The following is a 26,805-nucleotide window of genomic DNA, read 5'->3' as shown; positions in this document are numbered from 1 at the left end:
AATAAATAAATATAGGGCAAACTAAGAGACCTGGGTTTGGATCCAGTTTGCATGCCTACTGGCTGTAATCTTTCTAAACGTCACATATAATGTGGAAACAGTCAGGGTACCCAGCTGGCTCAGTGAGAAGAGCATGTGCCTCTTGATCCTGGGGTTGTGAGTTCGAGCCCCATGTGTGGGAGAAATCACCTAAAACCTTAAAAAATAAAAAATAAAAATAAAATAAAATGGGAACAGTGGCATCTGCCTCTTAGAGTTGCTGTGAAGGACTAAGCAAGGTAGCAAAGAATCAAGCACGTAACCCAGTGCCCTGCAGAACCCAAGGAATGACCACAACACCCACAGGAAGAAATAAACAGATCCAGAGTCTGTGCATCTTAAAGTTTTTTACGAGATGGCTCTGCCACGAGGGGAAAAACTACATCTTTTATTTAGCATAAAAACCATGACTCACAGAAATAAAACATTTAAAAGAAAGATATTTAGGAAGAGAGACAAACCAGACAACAGCAGCAGAGGCAACGACGGCAGCAGATACGGAGATTCCCCACCCACCCACCCCGCCCTCAGGAACCAGAAGAGCTGAAGTGGGGGGGGGGGGGGGGGGCAGAGACAAAAGGCACGACAGCCCTGCCTGCTGGTGCATGGGCAGATTCTGCAGCATTAGAGATGCCACAACCGCACAACGAGGTCTACCAGGACAGCATCAGACAGGGATTCTAACCTTCTCCAGGGAAGGGCGCAGGGCCACCAGGATACAGCCGGCTAAGCTAAACGTAATGAGGAAAGGGACATCTGCATAGTACCCAGAAAGAATACAGACACAAGTATCTGATGGGTTGGTACCAACGGATTCATCTCAGCTGTGTATTATCAAGACTTAGAAAGGGCAGCTATACAAATTCTTGGCATCAGCAGTGATGAGAAACATACCACCTTGTAAAGCAGCCCATCCCACCCCCCAACAAAGAATCAGAGCTAGATGGTGGCTCATTATAAGGAGAAAGACGCATGTCTTCTCGTAGTTGTGTGCACTGGCCCGCTCTCTCCCACAGATGAGGTCTAATCTTTCTTTCACGTAACAGACCTTCAAATGTTTGAAGATTATTATAAGTAGATGACCATATGTTTCCACTTGCCCCAGAGAGTCCTAGTTTATGCTCGTCATCCAGCATAATTATTAATACTGACCTCTTTCACTTACAGAAAGTCCTGCTTTGGACAATATATCACATGATCACCCAGTTATGTGACACCTCCCTGACTCCTAAAATAGTCTCTTCTTCGGGCTAAGAATTTGCCTTCTCACCAACCATTCCTCCTAGGATATAATTCCCAGTCACCATCCCTTATGTCCTTGGGACTGGCATTCCTAAACCAGATAGAAGATTCTAAATATAATTTCTCATAGGAAAAACCAGACTTTATTCTTCTGATCATATAAGGGCACCTTAACATTTTCAGAAATAAGATCACAGTCTTTACTTAGGTTAAACCCAAATTATCAGTTAAAACTTTTAAGTCATTTCCCTTTACATTTCCACCAGACCATCCTGTACTTATACAGTAAGTTTTTAGACCCTTCTAAAAGGCCTCACATTGTTGCATTAGTTTCATTCAGCTCATCACTTCATCCAAATACACACTCCATTGTGATCTCTCATGTACTTGATCCTTCCCCACTTTATTCCATCTGCTAATCTGATGAATGTTCCTCTAAGATACTAATAAAAAAAGAGTGAACTCAGATTTGTCAAAATCCTAGAAGAAGCCCAAAATAACCCTCTCCATGTTCCACCAAGCCCCCTCTCCCTTGCTGACAACTCTTGGGAGTGGTCACTCAATCACTATTGTGCCTAACAAAAAGGTTAGTCCATATTTTGCCATGAACTTCATGAGAATGTTAAAAAATATCTTGTTTATATATCCTATGTCTACTGCATGAGACTATTTCGGGACATTTTCTTTCGAAGATAATATCTGAATGTCAATGTGGAGATATGGTGAAAATAGCTGGCAAACAAGGACAGAAGTACATTTACTCACTGATACTCCAGCAATAAATTCAGCTTCTCCATGTGTCGAGCATCGTGGCCAGCCCCAATGACATGATGGCAACAAGGTACACGGCCCCTACCTACACAGAATTTTGAAAAACATTCATATTTAAGGAGTTAAAAGAAGACCCAATCAAAAAACAGAGTAGGAGGGTCAAAGGTTAAGGAAAAGAACAAGGGGGATGTCTTTGGGTAAGAGCCAAGGAAAGAGGCTTCTGCTGAGAGAAGAGTCAAAGAAGACCTGCGCTTGCGTGGTGGAAATTAGAATGGCACAGACATCACTGGAAGGTACCATTGATTTGCAAAGGAAAGGGGAGGAGTTTGGCCTAGGACATGTGAAATAATAATGGGAAAATATATTCCTGATGAACTGAAGATTAAATGTATAAAATAATTTCTTTTTAAAAAGACTGGAAAATAATACAAAGATATTTTCTTTCTTTTTTTAAGATTTTATTTATTTATTCATAGAGAGAAAGAGGCAGAGAGAGAAGCAGGCTCCATACAGGGAGCCTGACGTGGGACTCGATCCTGGGTCTCCAGAATCAGACCCCGGGCTGCAGGCGGTGCAAAGCCACTGCGCCACCAGGGCTGCCCCTAGAAAGATATTTTCATAATCTTCACACAGAGAAGGCCTTGCTAGGCATTTGATAAAACCCAAAAACATAAGAGAAAATTGAGAGATTTCATTAAATAAAAATTTAAAACATTAAACACCATAAAACTCCATAAAATCTATATGGACAAACATATATATGTGTGTGTGTACATATAGGTTGTATATATAGATTATATATATACATGTACATATAGATATATACATATATATGTATGTGTACAAATATATACACTCAAACACATATATAGTACATTAACAAATGACTTATTAACTGTTCTAATTATTTAAATAAGAGCTTGTGCAGATCATAAGAGACAATCTGATTTAAATATGATAAAAACATTTTCCAAGGAAGCTATTAAAAGAATCCAATCTAACAATTGAAGAAATGTGCATTAAAACAATGTGACTCAAAAAAAAAAAAAAAAGAAAGAAAAGAAAAGAAAAGAAAAGAAAAGAAAAGAAAAGAAAAGAAAAGAAAAGAAAAGAAAAAGAAAAAACAATGTGGCTCTACACCCACCCCACCCCTGTCAGATCAAGAAAGACAGGAAGACAAGAGATCCCGGAATCAGCAGAGCCGTAAGGAAATGAGCACCCTCCAACACTGCTGGTGGGAACAAACATGCTTTGGGGAGGGAAAAACTGAGAATACCTGTGAAAAGCGTAAAGACACTTTTAGACAGCAATTCACATCTAGAAATTTATCCCATAAAAAAAAATCCTGTACACTGACGGGGCCAGAATTTAAGTACCCACAGGACAATGACGCCTTATTGACCACAATGATGATACTTGGATACATAAAAATGGGGGACAGTGGAAGGTTGGTTCTTACCCCGGATAAGGAATAAAAGTGGGGAGCATGGGAAAGAAAGAAGAGGACATTCTGCAATGTACAGAGGACAGACGGGAACAGGCAAAGGGCAGGCATCGCTGGACATTCAATCTAAGGGGACTTCTGGGAGGCAACGGCACTTTTATATGATCTCAAAGTGTTTCTCCACAGACTGCTTGTTAGCTGCAAGGAAAAAAGTCGTCAATAATGTCTCTGCTCCCCTCGGCCGGGATGGTCCCCGGCGGGCTGGCAAAGAGAGGAGGAGCTCACGGGAGGTTTAGAGGACACAAGTGAAGGAACACGTGGAGAAACAAGACAACACCTTGACTGATTAAAAGCAGCGCAATCAAGGAGGAAGAGGACACAAGGCATCCCTGCTGTGACACATGAAAAGGGACACACGTAACACAACATAAGCGTTACATTCTGCCCGGGATGTGCAGCCAACAGTCTAATCACCGCGTAGCATCCAACAAGCCCAAACCGAGGAATGTGTAATAAAACGGCTGACCTGTGCTCTTCAGAAATGTCAGGGTCCTAAAAGGCTGACGATCCACGTTCCAGATTAAAGGAAACTAAAGAGATGTGACAACTAAATGCAATACTTAGCTCTGAACCCTCCGCCAGAGGAAGGAAAGGACATCACCCGGGGCAACTGACAAAAGGGCCGCATTGACAGCAGATTGGAGGAGTAACTGCATCGGTTCTGCGAATCTGGAAACGGCGCTGTGGTTGGATGAGACAATTTTGTTCTCGAATATACGAGCTGAAGGATGGGGGTGAAGGGACTGTGTGCACCTCTCACACGCTTAGAAAACAAAGTTATATATAAATTTTCAAAAGAGAAGATGATAAAGCAAATGCAGCAAAAATGTTCAAAATTATTGGTGAGCCAGGATAAAGGGTAAGCCAGAGTTCTCTGTACCATTTCTACAATTTTTCTGTAAGATTAAAATAATTTCAAAAAAGAAGATTTAAATTTAAAAAGAGCGCAGAGTTGTACATATAAGGGCAGTGATGGGTGTAGTTTACAAGAACAGAAAACTAGAAACAATCCATCCCAATGCCTATCGATAGCAACATACAGACTACAAGTTGATTTATTTTTTTTTTAATATTTTATTTATTTATTCAGGAGAGACAGAGAGAGAGAGAGAGAGAGAGAGAGAGAGGCAGAGACACAGGCAGAGGAAGAAGCAGGCCCCATGCAGGGAGCCCGGCGTGGGACTCGATCCTGGGTCTCCAGGACCACACCCTGGGCCAAAGGCAGGCGTCAAACCGCTGAGCCATCCAGGGATCCCCCCACACTACAAGTTTAAATACTCTAAGAAACTTCTATCCGATGCTATAGTTAATAACTTTTAGTTAAAAGCTTGCATTAAAGCTGCATAAACTATAGGGAAAGATATCTACGATAATAAGTGAAAAGCTCAAAGTATAAACTATATTGAATTTACCCCATTTGGTTTACAAAAAGTATGTCAGTGCATTTTTTTTAAAAGGGGGACAAATCCATAACAACCAATTAACAATATAACCTCTTTTGAGTTGAAACTGCAAGAGACTTTCATTGTCTACATAATACATTTAGTAAAGGAGGAAGCTGCTAGTGAATGACTGGAATTATGGGGGACTCGGTGTCTACGTTACAGATTCAGGACAGGGAGGCTTGCTAACACAAAAGAACGACCACTGATGTGAGGGCAGCAATAGTCCCAAAAGGAGAGAATTTGGTGAAGAACAAAGACAGGAGGACAAAACTCTTCCGACTTGTGACACGAAGCTTTAAGGCTCGGGTGGGATGGGAGGAGGGCCTCAAATGAAGGGGAAGGAGACCGAAACGAAGAGAGAAACTCATGCAAGGCAAGGCAAGGCAGACAAGCTCCAAGCAGGTGTAAGAAGCCACAGGGTCATATACATGAAAGGAGGGCTTAAGAGGAGGAAGCCTGGGGAGGACCTCGTGTGCTGGACTGGGGGCTGGCACCTGGTGCGTCCCACAGTGTGGCACAGGCCGCAAAGCCTGTCCCAGGGCCCCTTCACCTGGAAGGTTCTGGTGGGGATGGGAGTGGCGTGAGGTGTAGAAGACTCGAATGAAGGCAGAGGATGGAACAACACCCCCAACCCCACCCCCACCCCCACCCGGGACTGCAGCTTTCCTTCCCAAGATCTAGAAAAACCCCCCACTAGGCCACACTCAACTACAGTCACTTCTAGGCAAACTCTGAGGAGCAGCCGCTTCTCGTTCAGACCTCCCCATCTTCTTCACCAGCTCCTCCTTGCTTCACCAGGAGCAGCTCATTGTGTATTAAGCCATCTACACCCTAGAAAACAGAATAGCTTCTGTTTTCCTGGATCAGCAACCCTGATCGGTACGCCACTGGATTTAAGGCCACTGTTTACTTTTGAAAAGTCAGTTATAGTAGAGCAACGGGCAGGAAAATGAATCAGGGCTTGTTGGTTGTTTTTTTGTTTTTTTTAAGTAGTCGGGCATCAGTCACATCATTTACTGAGCATATGCCCAATAAATATTTGTTGAATGTTGAGTGTGGAAGATTATTTCAAGGAGATGAGCAATTGAAAGAAAGGAAATATCGAGGCATTTCAAAGGCTCTTAGATCTTTTTTAGTCATGGACCTTAAGACCCAAAGGATCCACGACCTCCTTGAATGCCACCTTAACAGTGTTGCACTAAGTCTTCAATATATTTGGAAATAAAAGGCAATTGTATATTACAATTCTACATCATTATTAGCAAATCAGACTTTATTCTCACAAAAAATGCTTATCTATTCTTCATAAAATACCTAAAAAAAGATGTGCACCTAGGTGGTTCAGTGGTTGAGTATCTGCCTTTGACTCAGATCATGATTCTGGGGTCCTGGGATCGAGTCCCACATCAGGCTCTCCGCAGGGAGCCTGCTTCTCCCTCTGCCTATGTCTCTATGTCTCTCATGAATAAATAAACAAAATCTTTAAAAAATTTTAAAAAAACTAAAAAAGAAAGAAAAAATCAGGTTCCAAAAGTTTTTGTTAACTTACAGACAAAAGGACAACCCTTCCATATTTATGGGTAATGCAAATATAGCAAAGTTATGAGGTCAAGCACTGTATTTGGCAGGTGGGGGGACTGTTACAATAGTAAAGCAATGGATTAAAACAGAGGAATTGAGTTTACTGGGCTGTTCCAACCACATTTATCGTAAACTATCCCTACAAAGTCTCATTGTACCTGTGCCATAACCTTCTTATGTGGAGGGCAGACGGAATGGAATGTCCATTGTTCTCATGTGCTGTCCTAAGAGGGACTACAGATTTATAGTTCCTGAGAGAAAGTATGATGTTGTGCATAAGAATAAGCTGGAAATCAGAAACTCAGATTAAAATTCAGATTCATTTGTCTCTCAGGAAGCAAAAAAAAAAAGTTATTAACAAACTCATGAGATGGAGGCACTATAATTCTTTTCATGTCTCACTGAGTATGTGATGAGTAAAGGAAATGTTTATGAAGAATTTTTTGTTTAGTTCCTCTGATATACAGTGCTACCATAAGGGAAATAGGAATTTCGGAAGTGATCCATAAAATAAATTCTCTTCAATCTATTAATCTGGCCCAAAAAACTGGTAACAATGGGATACTTTACAAAACTCTGAATTCCTATGAAAATGTTGAGAGTCAATGAAAATGGCCAACTGTTCCACACAGGAAGTTCTTGAAAAACACTTCTTAATATGGCAAGTATTTAATTTTTAATAAACTTCAAATGTCTATCACTGAACCAGGTAGTAAAGAGAAGTGGAAAGGGTGAGATGTGGTCCCTGTTGTCAAGGAAAGTGAAAGTCAATGTCCCTGGGGAGGCAAGGAACCTTACAGAAGCAGTTAAATAGCATGCACGATGAGGGACTGTATGCCAAAGCTCTGTAATTAACAGAATCAGAGGAATTATCCATTGAATCATTCATGAGTCAGCAAATACTTGTGAAGAGCCTAAAACATGCCAGACACCATACTAAAGTGGTGAGAGTAGGGAATAATAACAGCAACAGGAATAATCAAACAGTGGCAGCTATTTATTGATGATGTCTGTATAACAGACTCTGGGCTCACGTGATCTAAAGTAGCTCATTTAATCCCCCAACAGCCCTAGCAGGTCGGCATTATAGAGCAGCCCCATTTTTCACATTAAACAATGAGACTCTGAGAAGCTGGGTCAAATAGATCTGATTTTATTTCAGGCCCAACTCACAAGCTCAGCTCCCTCTGAACCTTACTTTTCTTAATCTACAAAATGATTATATCAGAAGGATTAAATGACATAATCATGTAGGCTCCGAAACAAAGTTAAGAGTCCATCAGATTCCAAATCTTACATTCTAAACTGCAATACTTTTTTAAGATTTATTTATTTATTTATCATAGACAGAGAGAGAGAGAGAGAGAGGTAGAGACACAGGAGGAGGGAGAAGCAGGCTCCATGCTGGGAGCCCGACGTGGGACTCGATCCCGGGACTCCAGGATCGCGCCCTGGGCCAAAGGCAAGCGCTAAACCACTGAGCCACCCAGGGATCCCCCTAAACTGCAATACTATGCAGAGGGCCATGGTGAGGTTACAAGTTCTCTGCTGCAAATGAAAGCTTTGGGACTGACACTAGTTCACACATGAAAACCTTTTATTCCACCCAAGACAAAGACAGTGGAGACTCCAGAGTGGACTGCTTGTGTGGGTCAGTGATGTCAAGGACCTCGCCTCTGCCCACTTTCCCCCACCATCTGATGGCCACCGTTCCCGGCCAAACAACGTTGAGAACAAGACAAACTGTCTTCTCTTCTAGCTTTTCCCTGACCTCAGGTGGACTTCCCTTGGCCTCTCACTGGCCAAAAGAGGCCACATGCCCATTCTTGGCCTGGTCCTCAACAAAAGAGGTGTCGTTTCCGCAACCGGCATGCACTAAATATCTGTGATCGAATGAAGAGTTAAGAGATGTATTTAAGGAGACTAAAAACTTAAAGCACCTCCTAATGAGGACACAGATCACAACAGAGAGGAGGACTAGAAGAATTCCACGTGGGGAGAGTAAAAAGCCTAAAACACAAAAAGTATTCACCAGGCCAGGAAAACTCCACTCAGTCTAGAGAAATGTGGATCATACTCTGAAGAAGTCCAATGCAAAGTGAGCGTGGGAGTCACATAACTAACTACTGGTGCCACTCAAGGAGGCACCCACTAAGCCACTAAATTTAGAGATAGCTTGTTACAGAGCAATAAATAACTGATATACTGAATACATACACACATTCATCCCTGCACCTCGTTCAAAATGCAACTAGTCTCAGAGTGTAGTAAATAATAGAGAGCTTGGGTACAGCATACTGCTCCCTTGTTAAAATTCTCTCCCCATTCTCAGACTAGTAAAAATAAACTAGTGTAAGCATGCACAGGCCTTAGAGACTTTCCAAATTATCCTTCATATTAATTCAACCAGGTATGATGTAAAAGCTAATCTATCCTTTGTCCTGAAAATATAATACTACAGAAATTCTAGAAAGTTCTAAGGAAACTGCTTCCATTTCATCTACATCAGCTCCTCTGCTATTCCCAAGAAGCCTCTAGTTTTAGCTGCCATGAAAATGACAAGAGTGGGCAGAAAGAACATCACATATCTACCACCAGGTTCTATGTTGAGGAGCACTGTGACCCGGCTGAGGAAGAACGAGGGTCACTCCATCTGCCAGCCTTCTCTGTCATTACAGAATCCTGGAGGACTAAATTTAGAAACAAGTTACGGGGAGCAGATTTTTGCTATAGAATATGTAGCAACCCTGGAAGAAGCAGCACGAGCATCATCTCTCAACCAATTCATAACAATAACTGGTTCTCACCCAGTTCTGGTCAGCAGTGAACAAAAGGTAGCTGGATACTGGAATGGACAAGCTGGTGGCTTCTCTGTTACTCTGAGGACAAAGCAGCTTATAGAGACTGCCCCTGCAGAAGTAGGAAACATGGACAGGTGGAGGAAGTAGACAGGGCTGGGACTAGGGTGAGGCAAGCCAAGGTCACAGCACACAGAATTTGAGGTCACACTGCCTCTTGGGGTCACGCCATGCCGTGGCCAACATCAAACCTACACAAGCGCCACAGTGAGTCCTGTGTCCTAGGCCTCATCCCTGGTCCAGCCCTGGAAGCAAACGGTGATGATACATCCTATCTCACCCACTGTATGCATCCATCATAAGGTCTTAAAGGCTCTTCCAATTCAGTACAGCTGGGAAGGTGGGAGGTTCCTCCTCTCTTCTAATTTGGAGGGAAAAATAGGAGAATGAGCACGAATTTTGCTGCAACTCTGAAGACACCTACAGACTGGCATAAATTCAAACAAGAAGTGCACAGAATCTTCTACTCTGATATTAAAAAAATTCCTGAAAAAGCAAACTTGAGTATGAAACCAAGGTTGAGTATGAAAAGTTGTCCAAATGCCTAATGTGATGTGGGGGCAGGAGAGAGTCAAGAAGTAGACGATGCTATATGATACAATAGCAACATACCTTTAATTTTAATTTTCTCTCACAACTGAACATGTAGACAAATACTTATTTGATTGAAGGGAAGGAGTCATCACATTTCTCATCAATATTAGCATTTTTGATTTCTTTAGCGTTCATTTTTATAACCATAACAAATTTATTTAAAATATTTCGTAATTATGAAAATAATATGAAGGATACAATGCCACAACAGAACAGTTGTCTGGGAGCACCCATATAAAGCTAAAAACATCCATCAGATAATGTGAATTCAGGATCTGAGTTCCCATGGTACAGGTTCCATGACACCCCTGACCGTGAGTTACTTGAAAACAGAACTGGCAAAATTGAGCATACCCCAGCACCTTCATTCCAAGGAAAATGCCATGTTTTACATAAAAGCTTCCAGCCCTGAGCCATCAGGGGAATGAAGACAATTGAAAGGAAAGCCTGTAATTCCAGACCAGCCTCACCCCCTCCCCAATGCCTCAAGCATATGAAAAGCAAACCTAATAGCCCCTTGTCATTTCCAAACACTGTGGCAGGGGTGCAGCCCTGGGGACATTTCCTGCACTTGGGATAATTTCTTTGGCTACACAAAATATTAGAAAAATTTAGCATGCTAGTCATTTCTACGCTTTTCTGGAGAAAGTCTGAGTTACCAGAGATTCTAAATTCTCACCTAAGGAGGAATTCAAAACTGGATATTGATGAAGAAGTACAAAAATAACAATAAAATTATAACATATCAGAAGCTCAAGGGTTCCTTGACTCTGCTAAGATCCCAGGCTGGGTCTAAAAATTAAACGGGCAAAGATAAACAGAAGAAAAGCAGCACAAAAACTTTATTTAAAAAGTTATGTGACATGGAAGTCTTCATAAGGAAATGGAAGATCCAAAGAAGCAATCAGGCCTGTGTATTTTTATGCTAGGTTTGATGAAGAGTGGGCAATGGCTGAGGACAATGACAGATTATGGAATCTGTCATATTGTGGCATAGAATGTCCTGAACCCCAGCGGATCCAAAGAATGTTCATAGCTTTAACTGCTAACATTAATAAATAATAATGAAAATAAATTAAGCAATCTCAAGAAGTTAAAAAAGATGAAAAACAAAGCATAAGGAAGGAAGGAATAAAGACAAAAGCAAAAAGTACTGAATTTGAAAAAAGAGTAGTTATTAAGAATAAATTCGACCACTGGTTACTTTAAGAAGAAATACCCAAATAACTAAGCAATTAGCTGACCTGAACTGGGGGGAAAGAATGAAAAAGCACAAATACACCAAGTAATGAATGAGAAGAGGAAAACCACCACAGATGTAGTAGAAGGGAAGAGAACATTAAGGGATTATCTTGTCCAATAAATTTGAAACACTGGTAATTTTCCAGGAAACAGAAATACCAAACTGATCCCTGAAGACAGGGACAAAAACCCAATCAGCCATATAGATACCGAGACAGTCATCCAAGAATGAACCCTTCAGGCAAAGTATGAGATTAAATACATACAGTAAATTATAAACACAAACTCTACCAAACGGCAAGGAACACACAATTCTGATGATACTTGAACTGCTCCAAATTCTTTGTAGGAAGTCAGCGTAAAAATAAAGTACTAGAAAACACTCCAGCAACTCGTGGGCTTCATCCCAAAATTCAAAATTAATTAATCAAATTCATTATATTATTAGCTTAAAGCACAAACTGTACACAGAGAAACGGCATGTGGAAAAGATCCAAATGTAGATTTAAAGCATATCAAAAAATACAGAGACAAATGAAGATCTGTGTGTACAACACCAAGATTTAAGGAACGGTATGTTGCCATCCTTGCCTTCGGGTTTAAAAATATAAAGAATATGACAGGTGCCAGGCACTCAGGAGGGCACTTGATGGGATGAGCACCGGGTGTTATATGTTGGCTAATTGAATTTACATTAAAATTAAAAATAATAGTAAGTAAAAATATAAAGAATATGGATATCTTGGAGGACAGACCCCACCTCACACCCTTCCTTCCTCAGAGACAATTACTATCTTGATGGCAGGGTAGGTCATTCCTGTTTTTAAATCCTGACCACATACGTTTGTATCCACAAAAGCTATATGCTCCAGTTTTGCGGTTTTTTTTTTTAAATTTACATGAGTGATATACATATACTTGTGAGACTTGCTTTGTTTCTCCAAACACTGTCATCAAGATTTATCTATGTTGATATATGGAAGAAGATTCTAGCTCATTTATTTTAACTGCTGTATAGCATTTCTATTATAGAACTAAGCCATAAAAGTTGTTTATTACAATCCCCTATTGATGGACATTAGGATTGTTGCCAATTTTCTGCTTTTTCAGATCAGGCTACTATGAACTTGGTTGTACATACGTGCAAGAGTTCCTCTGGGGCATACAAATGGAATTTGTAGGAATACAAATGTGTCAAACAACACACGTTGCCATTGGCTCTCCTTAGATTATCGGCCCACATTTCTATCAGCAGTGATAGAAGCTCCTCCACCCCACAACCCCTGCACACTTGAGGTGATCAGGCTTGTTAACCTTAGTCAATCTGATGAAAATGAGATGGTATTTCATCGGGATTCTTACTCTGCGTTTCCCTTTTCACTTACTAGTGAAATCCAAAAATTCATTGATGAGCCTGTTCCCTTTTTCTGAGAACTGGCTGTTAAACTTTTTACCCCGTTTTCTTCTGGGTTCACATTGACTCAGGATAACAAATTTTTATTCACCCAAATATTGACTTTTTATGGTTGTATGCAACACTGGCCCCCCACTTCTTCCATCTTTTAACTTTATTTGCGCCTTTTGCCATGTCAAATTTTTTGTCACCAAACGAATGAATCTTTTCTGAAACAATCTGAACTTTGTCCACACTACCCTGTGACACAGATACCCACCTACCTATAATTTCCTGATAGCTTAAAATCTGTTCTTTCCATGTTGATTTTCCACATTAATCAGTGCACAAATGTTTGTGTATGGGAAAGCACAGGAATGCAAACTCTATTTTTTAATACACGTGGCCTATTGTACCTGCACCTTTTCTTGAGTAATCCATTTTTGCCCAACTGATTTTATAATTTGCCTACTATAAAGTTTACAAATCCGTAATAAAAACAGCAATGATCCAACAAAAAAAAATAAAGAATATGAAGACTTGGGGCGCCTGGTCAGCTCAGCCATTGGAGCATGCAAATCTTAATCTCGAGGTTCTAAGTTCGAGCCTCACGTTGGGTGTAGAGGTTACTTAAAAATAAAATCTTAGGGACACCTTGGTTGAGCATCTGCCTTAGGCTCAGGGTGTGATCCCAGGGTCCAGGATCAAGTGCCGCATCAGGCTCCCTGCAGGGAGCCTGCTTCTCCCTCTGCCCATGTCTCTGCCTCTCTGTGTGTCTCTCATGAATAAATAAATAAAATCTTTAAAAAGAAATCTTTAAAAAAAGAATATGAAGACTTGGTTCACGGAGGAGGAAAAATAAATGGCTTTTAAGTAAGTGAAAAAATGTTGGATCTCACTCATAATAGGTGAAAAATGCCATTTCACTGTCATTTTAATTTGCATCTCTCATTAGTAAAAAAAATACTCAATGTTTTGAAATACAGTGCTTGGCAAAGACATGGGGGAAAGGCACTAATTCGAAAGCTGCCGGGAGTAGAAACAGGTACAGCCGCCATGGGCAGCGGGCTGGAGCACCCGATCAAAACTGTAAATACATATCCGAAGACCCGGCTTTTTCACTTCTAGGAATTCACTTGTCTTAAAGAAACTTATACACATTAGTGTCAGTGAAAGACTGTTGTAACAGAAAAATAAAAACAGGGAGGAACTCAAATTTCCATCAATGAAATGGCTCAAAAAGGCTCAGCATACTCGCAGAATAGAACATTAAGAGGCAGTTATATGCAACAGAATGGAACACTTTCAAACACACACTAAGAGGAAAACAGTCCAGGTGTAAAACAGTATTACTTACAACTGTATCAAGAAATACAAAGCTGGGGGATCCCTGTGTGGCTCAGCGGTCTGGCACCTGCCTTTGGCCTAGGGCGTGATCCCAGAGTCCCGGGATCGAGTCCCACGTCGGGCTCCCGGCATGGAGCCTGCTTCTCCCTCTGCCTGTGTCTCTGCCCTCTCTATGTCTATCATAAATAAATTAATAAATCTAAAAAAAAAGAAAGAAGAAAGAAAAGAAAGAAAGAAAGAAAGAAAGAAAGAAAGAAAGAAAGAAAGAAAGAAAGAAAGAAAGAAAAAAGAAAAGAAGAAAAAAGAAAGAAAAGAAAAGAAAGAAAAGAAAAGAAAAGAAAGAAAAAAGAAAAGAAAAGAAAAGAAAAGAAAAGAAAAGAAAAGAAAAGAAAAGAAAAGAAAAGAAAAGAAAGACAAAGCTGGGGACGCCTGGGTGGCTCAGCGGTTGAGCATCTGCCTTCAGCTCAGGGCATGATCTGGGTTCTGGGGATCGAGTCCCGCATCAGGCTCCCTGTGAGGAGCCTGCTTCTCCCTCTGTCTGTGTCTCTGCCTCTCTGTGTCCCTCATGAACAAATAAATAAAATCTTTAAGAAAGGGATCCCTGGGTGGCGCAGTGGTTTGGCGCCTGCCTTTGGCCCAGGGCACGATCCTGGAGACCCGGGATCGAATCCCACATCGGGCTCCCGGTGCATGGAGCCTGCTTCTCCCTCTGCCTGTGTCTCTGCCTCCCTCTCTCTCTGTCTCTCTCTCTCTCTGTGACTATCATAAATAAATAAAAATTAAAAAAATAAATAAAAATTAAAAAAATAAAAATTTAAAAATTAAAAAAAAAATCTTTAAAAAAAAGCTAAGATATATGTAGAACTATATATGTGCACATATAGTCTTGCATATGATAGAAGATCTCTGGAACAATACACAAGAGACTGGTGACACCCACTGGGGAGAGAAATGGAGCACCAAGAGGTGTGGGGAGTAGGTTTACTTTTTGCTATCTTTTTGTTCTTGAATTTTGTAACATGTAATTACCTATTCAAAAACTGAGAAAATTTTTTAAATAAAGGGGAAAAATTGCTATGATCCTGACTTGCTAAAATAATGGGGCTTCTTGCACCTCTTACAAGAATGGGGAAAGACTTCAGTTAGTTCGTAAAGATGGAGGATCAGAGTAACAGTGGAGTTGCAGAGCCCAGAAAAGACAGCAAAGATGGGGCAGGTGGGAGAACTTTTCATATAAGTGAATAACAAGGAAGTGAAGTTAGGAGGCTAATGCTAAAGAAATATGAACATATCTACCTCAAGGTGTTTTAGTAAGAATTAAATAAATTAAGATATGTGGAGAGCCTAGAAGAGCTCCTGGCTCATAGTAAACACTCTATAAAGCATTATTATAAAAAGCATTATTATAAAATCCAGGTCACACTCCTATAGGTGCATACCAACCTCTAACTACCCATCACGTGACATATGCAGTGCTGGGAAACACAGCAAAAAATTTGCATTCCAACTTCCAGTGGGTTTTTAATTTAGCAGGAGAGACAGGAAACATGCATACACACTTTCTATACATACACAGTCATTCATAAAAGTGAAACACATTCCATCTTCAGGTATTTCTTGTTTGGGATAAGTACTAATGACCTTTGACTTCTGAAAAGTGACAAACTTAGTGTACTGTATAAATTCAAAGCCTGCAGTAAAATTCTGGTTCTCTACCTTCTAGTTAAACTTCAGCTTTCTTGGGAAACCTGGGTGGCTCTGTCAATTAGGCATCTGCCTGCGGCTCAGGTCACAATCGTGGGGTCCTGAGATCTAGCCCCACATGGGGCTCCACGCTCAGCGGGCAGTCTACTTGTCTCTCTCCCTCTGAGCGCTCTTTCTCTCTCAAATAAATAAATAAAATACTTTTTTAACCCTCAGGTTTTTTTTTTCAAACTCACAATAGGAAAAGGTTAGTCTCTTTAATAAATGATGGGAAAACTGGACATCTACATGCAAAAGAATGAAGCTGGACCCTTACCTTACACCATATACAAAGATTAACTTAAAATGGACTAAAGATATAAATATAAAGCTCAAAACTAAAACTCCTATAAGAAAAGATAGGGAGAAGAATTCCTATCGGATTTGACAACGATTTATTGGTTATGACAGTAAAAGCACAGGCAACGGCACAAATAGACACATATGATCACATCAAACTTAAAAACTTGGGGATCCCTGGGTGGTGCAGCGGTTTGGCACCTGCCTTTGGCCCAGGGCGCGATCCTGGAGACCCGGGATCGATCCCCACGTCAGGCTCCCGGTGCATGGAGCCTGCTTCTCCCTCTGCCTATGTCTCTGCCTCTCTCTCTCTGTGTGACTATCATAAATAAATAAAAATTTTTGAAGAATTAAAAAATAAAAAATAATTAAAAAAACAAACTTAAAAACTTTGCACAAAAAAGGAAATAACACAGTGAAAAGGCAATCTATGAACTGGAAGAAAATATTTACAAATCATATATGATATATGTGATAAGGGGTTAATACCTGGAATATACAAAGAACTTACTCAATTCCAAAACAACACAAATGACTCAATTCTAAAATGGGCAAAAGAACAGACACGTCTCCAAAAAAGACATACAAATGGCCCATAAGCATATGAAAAGATGCTCACCATCACTAATCATCAGGGAAATACACGCCAAAACCACACTGAGGTACCACCTCACACCCATGAGGATGGCCACTAGAAAAAAAAAAATTAAAACAAGAAAACAGAAAATAACAAGTGCTGGTAAGGATGTAAATAAATTAGAACCCTTTTGTGCAATTGGTGAGAATGCACAATGGTGCAGCCTCTATGCAAAACACTATGGAAGTTCTTCAAAAAATAAAAATAGAATTACCATAGGATCCAGCAGTCCCACTTCTGGGTATATATCCAAAAAAATTAAAAACAGGGTCTCAAAGACATATGTGCATAGCCATGTTCATAGCAACATTATTTATTCACAATAGCCATGAAATGGAAACAACCTAAACGTCTACCAACAGATGAATGGATAAAGAAAATATGGTATATACATATAACAGAATGTTAGTCAGCTTTAAAAAAAAAAAGGAATCCTGTCACATGCAACAACATGAATGAATGAACCTTGAGGACATTATGCTAAGTGAAATACACCAGTTACAAAAACGTAAGTACTCCATGATTCCACTTCAATGAGGTATCTAAGTCAAACTCTCTGAAACTAACAGAAGAGTGGTGGCTGCCAGCAGCAGGGGAGAGGGAAAAGAGGAGCTATTCAATGGATATAATTTCACTTTTGCAAGATGAAAAAGTTCTAGAGCTCTGTGACACAACACAATGTGCATGTTAATACTAGTGTACTACTGTACACTAAAAAATGGTCAAGATGGCAAATTTTATAATATGTGTTTCCGAACACAATTTTTTTAAAAAGCTGTGATAATTAAATGAGAGAATATATTTAGCACACCTACTATATTTCTAGCACATAAAAGACCCTCAATAAATAATTGGGATACTACTATAGATTACCAATTCTAAGAGCTCAGTCAATGGTGGCTTACAAAAATATAACATAGCAAAATGAAATTTAACTCAAGTAAGGAAAAGTTAGGGGACCCCGGGTGGCTCAGTCAGCTAAGCGTCTGTCTTTAACTCAGGTCACGATCCCAGGGTCCTGGAATCAAGCCCTATGTCAAGCTGCCTGTTCAGTGGGGAGTCTGCTTCTCCATCTCCCTTGTCACTTCCCCTGCTTGTACTCTGCCTCGCAAATAAATAAAATCTTAAAAAAAAAAAAAAAAAAAGTTAGCAAAGAAAAGAAAAGGAGGTGAGTTGGTTTACACACACAGCCACAGGTCCAATATACATTCACAGGTCAAATTATTAAGTTAAATGATCTATATCAAGAAGACGCAATGTAATCAACAGTTTTCCACAAAAAAAAATGCATCCCTATTTTCTTCTATTATTACCGTATTTGAGGCCCGAGCAAATTTTTTGTAAAAAAGGACAGATAATAAATGTTTTACCTTTGGGAGCACAGAGCCTCTGTCTCATTACTCAACTCTGCCTTTATAGTCTGAAAGAGGGGATCCCTGGGTGGCGCAGCGGTTTGGCCTGCCTTTGGCCCAGGGCGCGATCCTGGAGACCCGGGATCGAATCCCACGTCAGGCTCCCGGTGCATGGAGCCTGCTTCTCCCTCTGCCTGTGTCTCTGCCTCTCTCTCTCTCTCTCTCTGTGACTATCATAAATAAATAAAATTTAAAAAAAAACAAAAACAAACAAACAAAAAAGATTATAGTCTGAAAGAGGACAGTATGTCCACAGATGAGTGTGGCTATGTTCCAATAATACTGAATTACAGACTCGAGTTTTTATTTTATATAATTTTCATGTCACGAAGTACTCTTCTTTTGATTTTTTTTCTACCATTTAAAAATGTAAAACCCTTGATTAGGTCATAGGCCATTAAAAAAACAGGTGTGGGGAGGATCCAGGTTCTAGGCCATGGTCTGCCAAGTGCCTTTGAATAGTCCTCTCTGAAACAGAAGAAAGATACCTCAAGTTTAGATGATGTTTTTTTTTAAATATATTTTTTAAGATTTTATCTATTCACTTATGAGAGACATAGAGAGGCAGAGACACAGGCGGAAGGAAAAGCTCCCTATGGGAGCCTGATGCGGGACTGGATCCTAGTATCCCGGGATCACGACCTGAGCCAAAGGCAGACATACAACCACTAAGCCACCCAGGTGCCCCTAGATGATGTTCACTGTATAAAATGTAACTTTTTAAACTTAATTTTCTAATTAAATCAGATAACTGGATAAGAAAGTGCTTAAACTATTTACCTAGCAAAACTAAAATATACAGATATTAGAAATGTTCTCTCCATTGACGACCAACAGGTTATAAACATTTTTCTACCTCTATATTTGGGAAACAATCATCAGCAAAAATTCCACGTATCAATTTAATTGCTTTCCTCCAAAAAAAAAAAAAAATTGCTTTCCTCCACAATGTTAGTCTTAATAACACCAATAAATAACATTTAAAAATTAATATATGTGTTTTATTTATTCCAACCATCTTATACCAGAGGAATTTAAGAGAATTTCCCCCTAAATTCAGACAAAGCAAAAATTATATGATATTAAATGTGAATGGAGGGACGCCTGGGTGGCTCAGAGGTTGAGCATCTGCCTTCGGCCCAGGGCGTGATCCTGGAGTCCCGGGATCGAGTCCCACATTGGGCTCCCTGCATGGAGCTTGCTCTCTCTGCCTCTCTCTGTGTCTCTAATGAATAAATAAAATCTTTAAAAAAAATTTTTTTAAATAAATATGAATGGAAATTTAGGGATATCAAGATTTTAACAAATGTTCTTTAGTTATAAATATAAAACATTTGAGTTTTTCGTCTCTGTAGAGAGGAGTTTAATTTCAATAAGCAGTAAGCTATGCACATAATAATAAAAAGTGGCCCAGAAGTAATTACAGAAAATATAAGTCATTTCCCCAATTACAGTCTTACTCCCCAAAAGTAACTGCCAATAAAGGGTCCTTGCTCAAAACATTCCAGTTGACAAGTATTAGAAGGTAGGCGTGTATACGAGGGTGTGCATGCTTTAGCTCAAATAGGACCACAGCAGAGATTTTTGAATCTCAGCACCCTTATGTCTTTATCAATTCACAGTATTTCATTTCTATGTGCCATGATTACTCAACATGAATAAAGGTGTTTTTCAATACAACGTATACACACACACACACACACACACACACACACACTTTGAGACAGCTAACCTTGTGACCTTGAAAATTCTAAAATAACTGGTTTTCCAACTAATTCTTCATTTTCCTCTTCAAGGCCAGAAAAGGAAAACCAGCTTACCTGTTAGTTGTTTTTAAATCCTGAAATTATTAATTAACTTAGAGGAGTTAATCTTAAAACAGTAAAAACATCCTTCCTATACTTGCAAAGGGAACCTTTCATCTCCACAGATAGGACATCGCCTCCGTATCTTTTTTTTTAAGATTTTATTTATTTATTCCTGAGAGACAAAGAGAGAGAGAGAGAGAGAGAGAAACAGGCTCCCCACATAGAACCTGATGTGGGACTCGATCCCCAGACAGGGATCATGCCCTAAGCCCTGAGCCAAAGGCAGAGGCTCAACCGCTGAGCCACCCAGGCGTCCCATCCAGGCGTCCCATCGCCTCCATCTCTTGATGAAACCAGATGTTTAGATAATTTCCATTTCCCTTGTGACTTTCTTCAAAAACCCACCAACAAACACATTCAAGTTCTTTGGATAGACCGTTTAAGAACTCTCTAATTATCACTATAGATGAATATCAGAATAAAGAATCCGGGAGTTAAAGACAGACCTTGGAACAAGAACTGACAAGAGTGGAAAGGAAATGAACTTCTTATACAAGAGGCATGGGTTAAATGACCATCCTTCTCCAACACTACATGCTCATTTTAAATCCCGGCCCTTATCCCAGAATATATTATCTAGAACTAGCATTCCAGCACTCTATCTGTGCTTTAAAAACTGGTAGCCTAACCAAAAATAAAGACCCAATTTCAATTTTCAGAATTAAAAATAAGACTTTTGTTCGAAAAAGAAACCACTGTTTTCCAAAGTACAAGTGCAGGGCTCCAGAGCTGCTAGGGTGAGGAGGGGCCGGACACCCTCTCCTGAAGGGGGAGAGCGCCGCAAGAGGATCTGAAATCCCAAAGAAAGTTCTGATCCCTTCCTGCACACCGTGTAGAGGGCTGGCGCTTGGGGGTTCAGTCTCAAGAGCGGGCTGGGGCAGAGGCAAGAAAGCAGGAGAAGGACAAAGGGCGTCTCTTTCCCCGAGTCCTGTATTCTCGCAGGGAGAATTAATGACATTATCACTATAAATCCCTAACCCGGCCAGGCCAGGCCCTCCGGCCTCTAACCGGGGAGCTGGCTTCCTTGCCAGGCCAGGCCAAATTCTGGGCGCCCTTCTGGAGCGTGAGCTGGGGGGTGCATCCAGCAGGCAGCAGCTCTCGGCAGGGCCAGGGCAACATTCTCGATTTTCATTCAAATGGGCCAAACCTGAGTCCTGGGCTCCCACCACTCATTTAGGTAAACACCGCTCGTTTGCACAGCACAAAGGAGTATAATCAAAAATCACACAACAGAACCCAAAAGCCCTTCGAAGCAATCACTGGGAGTCAGTGAAGTTTAGCCTGAATACGGTGGAGGGCAAGGACACAAATAGGAGCAGGACAAAAGGAGGCTGTAAGAACGAGATAAAGTGTGCTGCGGGGAGACAAGAGGCAAGGTTTAAACAACAACAACAAAAAAAAGTTGGGAAATTTCAGATAAGTCATGGTTTTTCAATGCAAACCGCTACACACAGTTTCTTTTCAGCCACAACAGTAAACGCAGTCAGACGGGCCACCAACTAAAAGGACTCAACGCTTGGCTACTCGGCTGCAGCCCCGTAAAGTCTTTCCTCATTTGAATAGTATTTTAGGAATGTTTTGTCAATGTGTCGGATGATTATTCACTTCTACTGCATTCTTCCCTTCTCCATGATAATCATGGTCATAGTAATGATTTATTTTAGGAGCAGAACATCCACGACACTAAATGATGACCTTTTTTTAACCTGCTAAAATTCATATATTTATTTGTCCACGTTTCTTTAAAAAAAAAGGGAAAAGTTAACTTTAACAACTGTTGCTCATAGCAACACAGGAACAAAAGATTTTTCACATGCATAATCTAAGCCATTTAATTAAAATTCACAAACTTGGATCTCAAACCAAGTCAAAAGTAGAAATGTAAGAATACTAGATTTCCAGACAGAAGCAGATACACAATACATTGTTTAGCTCCCACAACGACCAATAAAAGCCCAGTAACTGGTGACAGGGATAAAGAATGTGCACGTTACAAGATGCCTCTCCAACTACCGTTTCCGTGACGGCCTGTGTTCTTCCAGGTAAGTTTCGTGGCATAAGTAAAAAACACACCACACTCCCTCTGAGTCTCTATCACTTCCTATTTACAAAGGCTAGGGCTTGTATCCAAATCTAAGCAGTGTAAAGCAAAATATAACATGGCAATTTATAGAAGATGATTGCTCCCCCAAGACTCACGCTCAACTACAAGTAAAAGAGAATTCCAGTCAAGGTCTGTAATTTCCACACTTGTGGCAAAACCATGGTATTCTCAGACAATGGATCTCCCATCAGGGTTTAAATCAGGGTTTAAGCTCTAGGAAAGAATCTGGAAGAGCCAGGACTCAGCTTTATGCTTTGAAAATGCTCCATTCTTGGAGCAGCCCTGGTGGCTCAGCGGTTTAGCGCCGCCTTCAGCCCAGGGCCTGATCCTGGAGACCAGGGATTGAGTCCAATATCAGGCTCCCTGCATGGAGCCTGCTTCTCTCTCTGCCTCTCTCTCTCTCTCTCTCTCATGAATAAATAAATAAAATCTTAAAAAAAAAAAAAAAGAAAGAAAAGTCTCCATTCTTAATAACCTGGAGGGGGGTGCAGATGTGTAGGGCACATTTAGGAAAGTGACAGGCCCAAAGAAGCCTGGATTGGGAGAAGGCTGTGGTACAAGGTCAAAGGGTTTTTAGAACCAGAAGACAAGGGATAAAGAGGATTTATAGTATATCGGATCTCAAACCTTGGAATAAGGCAGGACACAGACAACTGAGCTTTACTTGAGTACCAAATACGCACAAGACATTGTTGGATGTCCCCTGAGTACTCAACCAAAGAGAGCCTACCAACTTGTTGGGAAAAATAAAAAATAAATTCTGAAAAAGTAAGAGTTCAATTTGAAGAGTGAAGAGGACACATTTAGATTTAATACAGATGCAAAAACAAGCGCCATATGGGTTAAGGCACTGGCAGACTCCATGTGGCTAGGTTGTTAAGGGAAGCTCCAAGTGTTGAAACTTGGCTATGTACTGGCTACGACTTCCAACCCCAGAGAGGAGGCCCAGGGCTCTTCCTGGCAGTTGTCAGAGGCAGTGCAGAGCTAAATGCACAGCTCTGAAGTCAGAGGTGGCTGGGTTTGGCTGCACAGCTTTTGTGCCTGAAACTACTTACTTAACCCGTTAAGCCTGTTTCCTAAAATGCGGGCAGTAATGGTGCCTTATCAAAGGTTTCATTTATTCAATAAATACTCGTTAGGAGCTCCCACAGAACTAGACACAGAAACCCAACAGTGAGCAAGTGCCCTCATGGGGCCTGAGGTGACATACGAGAAAGGCCCCACAGATGGATGGTAGTTATACCGTTGTCACTGTCATCTTTGTCACTGTCATCTGTAGCATAGCACAACGGAGAAGGGATGTTCCAGTGAGAATACATAAACCACCTTGGCTGGAACAAGGTTTCACAAACCAAGAAATATATGCATACTGAGCCTCAGGTCTATACTTCGTCCTGGGACCTCTTCTTTTCCTTTTCTCCCAGGGATGTTATCCTATCCCACCACCTAAAAATACTATCTACGTATTCCCAAATTTACTATCTCAAGCTCTGAGCTATCTTCCAAAGTCCAACAGGCCGCCTGCTGGATATCTCCACGTGTATGTCTTATTAGGTGTCTCAGACCTCAACTCTAGATTACTGATCCAACTGCATACTAACCAGCCATATTCCTCCCTTGGTCTTTCCTCACCTGTATTATCAGCAAATCCTTCATTTCTCTCTTTTCCTCATACCTCACATAGCCAGAGCATGAGCAAGTTGCTTCCCTTTTACCTAAAAAAATCCCAATCCATTCACTGCTCTCCGTTACCAAAGCCACCATTCTAGTTCAAGATCTAAGGGTTTCTCATCTAGGTTATCTCATTGCAATGGCTCCTACCACAGAGCAGTGATGGCTTGTTACAAATGGATAAGGTTTTACAAAGAAATGTTCCCTTTACGGAAAGACAGTAGGAACACACACATGCACGTACACACATCCCTCCATCCCTCCACCCAACTTAAAACTCACCCTGTGGCTCTCAAATGCCCTTAAAATGTTGACTGATGGTCTACAAGGCCTACCTGGTCAGACCCCTTTTCATGTCTCTGCTTCATCTCACAAGACCCTTGTCCCTTTGTGTCTTTACGCTGTGGTCACGCGGGCTGCCTTTCAGCAATTTGAACATTACCAACTTCCTTTGCATTTTAGGACAGTGGAATCCAGGAGAACTTTCTGCACTGCTGGACTGCACATGTGGCTATACCTGTACATGTGCCCCTGAGCCCTTCACTTGTGGCTAGTGAGACTGAGAAAGATTTTTAACTTTATTTTTGATTGATTTAAATAGCCACATATTACCAGCAGCTATCACAGCCCTTCACGGCAGACTGAACAGGACTAAGGCTCTTCCTCTTCCCGGGCCATCTCAGATCTTCACAGGGCCAACCTAGATCTCCGTGAAAAGTCAGCTCCTTCAAAAGGCCTTTCCTTACCAAGGCACCCAAACTAGCTTCCACTGACACCATGTATCATATCACCCCAGTTTACTTTCATCGAAACACATTCACTGTTGCCTTTTCATTTGTCATCCCTAAACAAGAATATAAAATCCATAGAAGCAGAGACCTTGCCTATTCCATTCAATGCCATGTCCCCAAGATATTGGTTAGGCATACAGTGTTTTCTTTTTAAAAAAAAAAAAGATTTTATTTATTTATTCATGAGAGACACTGAGAGACAGAGAGGCAGAGACACAGGCAGAGGGAGAAGCAGGCTCCATGCAGGGAGCCTGACGCGGGACTCAATTCCGGGACTCCAGGATCACGCTCTGGGTCGAAGGCAGGTGCTAAACTGCTGAGCCACCCAGGGATCCCCCATACAGTGTTTTCAATAAATCTCTGATGAAGGGTTGAACAATTGAATAAGTGACTAGGGGGTCAAGTCAGTAGGCTGGGGACAGATTATGGAGCTGCTGGAAGGCGGCAAAGGTCCTTCAAATACTTACATTTCATTTATATGGGTACAGGGCTCTGCAGCATTCTTAAGTGCCCCGTGAGGACAGGCAGTCTAAGCAGACAGCACAAACGAATGGTGCACATGCAAAGCAGGTCTCCATCCTCAACTGACTTGAAATCAATTTTATGAGAACATTAGTGATGCAGACACACAGATGCTCCTTCCATATGAGACATTAGGAAATCTCTCAAGAATGCATCTATATACATCTAAAGGCATACCTTTGGGGGGGAAGCTGAAAAGGGTATTAGCCAACCAAGTCAGCCCTACACCCTCTGGATCTGCAACAGCAAACCAGGGCATTAATGTTCAGCCAAGTTAAATACCGGTTTATAGTCATTTGGTCCTATGAGAAATGTCATGAGCTGGGCCACTTAGCAGAAAGGGGGGAAGGGAGGCAATGAGGGGAGAGAGTAAACCTCTAACAAGTTGAAATAGCCTGATAATCGGCAAAGGGGGAAAGAACACAGAGCATGGACAGAACGACTGACCAGCCAGACACGAACACAGCTAGACCCCTAAGCCGACAAAGCTGACAGCCCAGAGATATCATGTACAATATGAATTCCACAACATTCATTCACTGTCACAATTTCAAAGAAAAAAACAACAAAAGATTGGCCTTTCCCTGTATCTCTATGAAAAACTAAAACATTAAGGAAAACTGCAGAACGAAGTTCTGCGCTACATGAACCCGCACGCTCGTGCAGTCTTTGGCAATAAAAGTTGTGTCTACCATGCTCTAAATGACGGAGTATCAGTGCCACTTCATAAAATTACCTTCTCATAAAATGGAGCAATGTCAGGAAAGTACACAACACATTCCACAGCCTCGCACGAAGACAGAATCTTAAGCAGGAGCGTAGAGCACAAATCTCTGTGCGTCAGTGCTTACTACGGCTGTCAGCACGGCGCTCGGAGCTGGTGACCCTGCAGCCAGGCCACGCTGGACAAGCCGCACATGCAGAAGCAGCACCAGTGGCACCAAAGAGAAGCCTCTCTGCCCGCCCAAGCCCCCCTGCTCTCTTTTACCAAAATACCAGGGATGCTTTTTAGCTAAAAGTCAGTTGCTATTTTAATAATCACGATAATGTGTGCATTTCTGTACATTTCCTACCCTCACCACCATGGAGACCAAAGTAAGTTAAATGTTCACCTCTGTTCAAATTCTCTCTTGGGAAACCTCAATGCATCCAGTGTTACAGGAGCGAAAGTACGGTCCCCAAAGCTGAACTCTGTTACCCCACCAGGCTCCACTTCCCAGGGGCCCCATTTTCAGTGCTGCTTGCCACTGGCCTCTGGGAACCATGAGTTCTTTTCTTTTTTTCTTTCTTTTTTTTTAAGTTTTATCCATTTATCTTGAGAGAGAGAGGGGACAAGGGGAGGGGCAGAGGGAGAGAGAGACTCTCAAGCAGACCCCTTGCTGAGTGCAGAACCTGACGCGCCTCAAAACCATGACCCTGAGACCATGACCAGAGCCAAAACTAAGAGTCAGACACTCAACCAACTGAGCCAGCCAGGTGCCCCAGAACCATGATTTCTGTACTGGCATCAAGACTAACAATATAGGAAAAATCATTCACAGAGTAATACAATCTTATTAGCCTTTCACAGCATCTTTGGAACATCCTTGGCTGTGACAGGCACACACTTTATAAAAATAATACATGGACTTATTTTCCACTTGATCATCATCACCAATTTTGTGATTTTATACATACCATCAATCTATCACAGGAGAATCTGTTTCTATCAAAAGCGATTACTATATTTATACTTCCAATA

At 41.2% G+C, this 26,805-nt stretch overlaps 1 protein-coding gene across 5 annotated transcripts in view; it reads right to left on the bottom strand.

Annotated features, from left to right (window-relative positions):
• Positions 1-26,805, bottom strand: part of WWC2 (WW and C2 domain containing 2) — a 204,863-nt gene that overhangs the window by 169,081 nt on the left and 8,977 nt on the right. Inside the window, exon 1 of one of the 5 annotated variants that reach the window (XM_072775904.1) lies at positions 2,047-2,093. The exons of the other annotated variants lie outside the window; for them this stretch is intronic. Coding sequence (XP_072632005.1) covers positions 2,047-2,078 — 32 coding nt within the window. The 5' untranslated portion in view covers positions 2,079-2,093. Of the gene's footprint in view, positions 1-2,046; positions 2,094-26,805 lie in introns of those variants that run through there. 5 annotated transcript variants of the gene reach the window in all.

This window comes from Canis lupus, chromosome 15, assembly GCF_048164855.1.
Source record: "Canis lupus baileyi chromosome 15, mCanLup2.hap1, whole genome shotgun sequence".
Taxonomy (NCBI): Eukaryota; Metazoa; Chordata; class Mammalia; order Carnivora; family Canidae; genus Canis; species Canis lupus.
The sequence above is the reverse complement of the archived record's forward strand: the minus strand, read 5'-3'. Positions and strand labels throughout refer to the sequence as shown.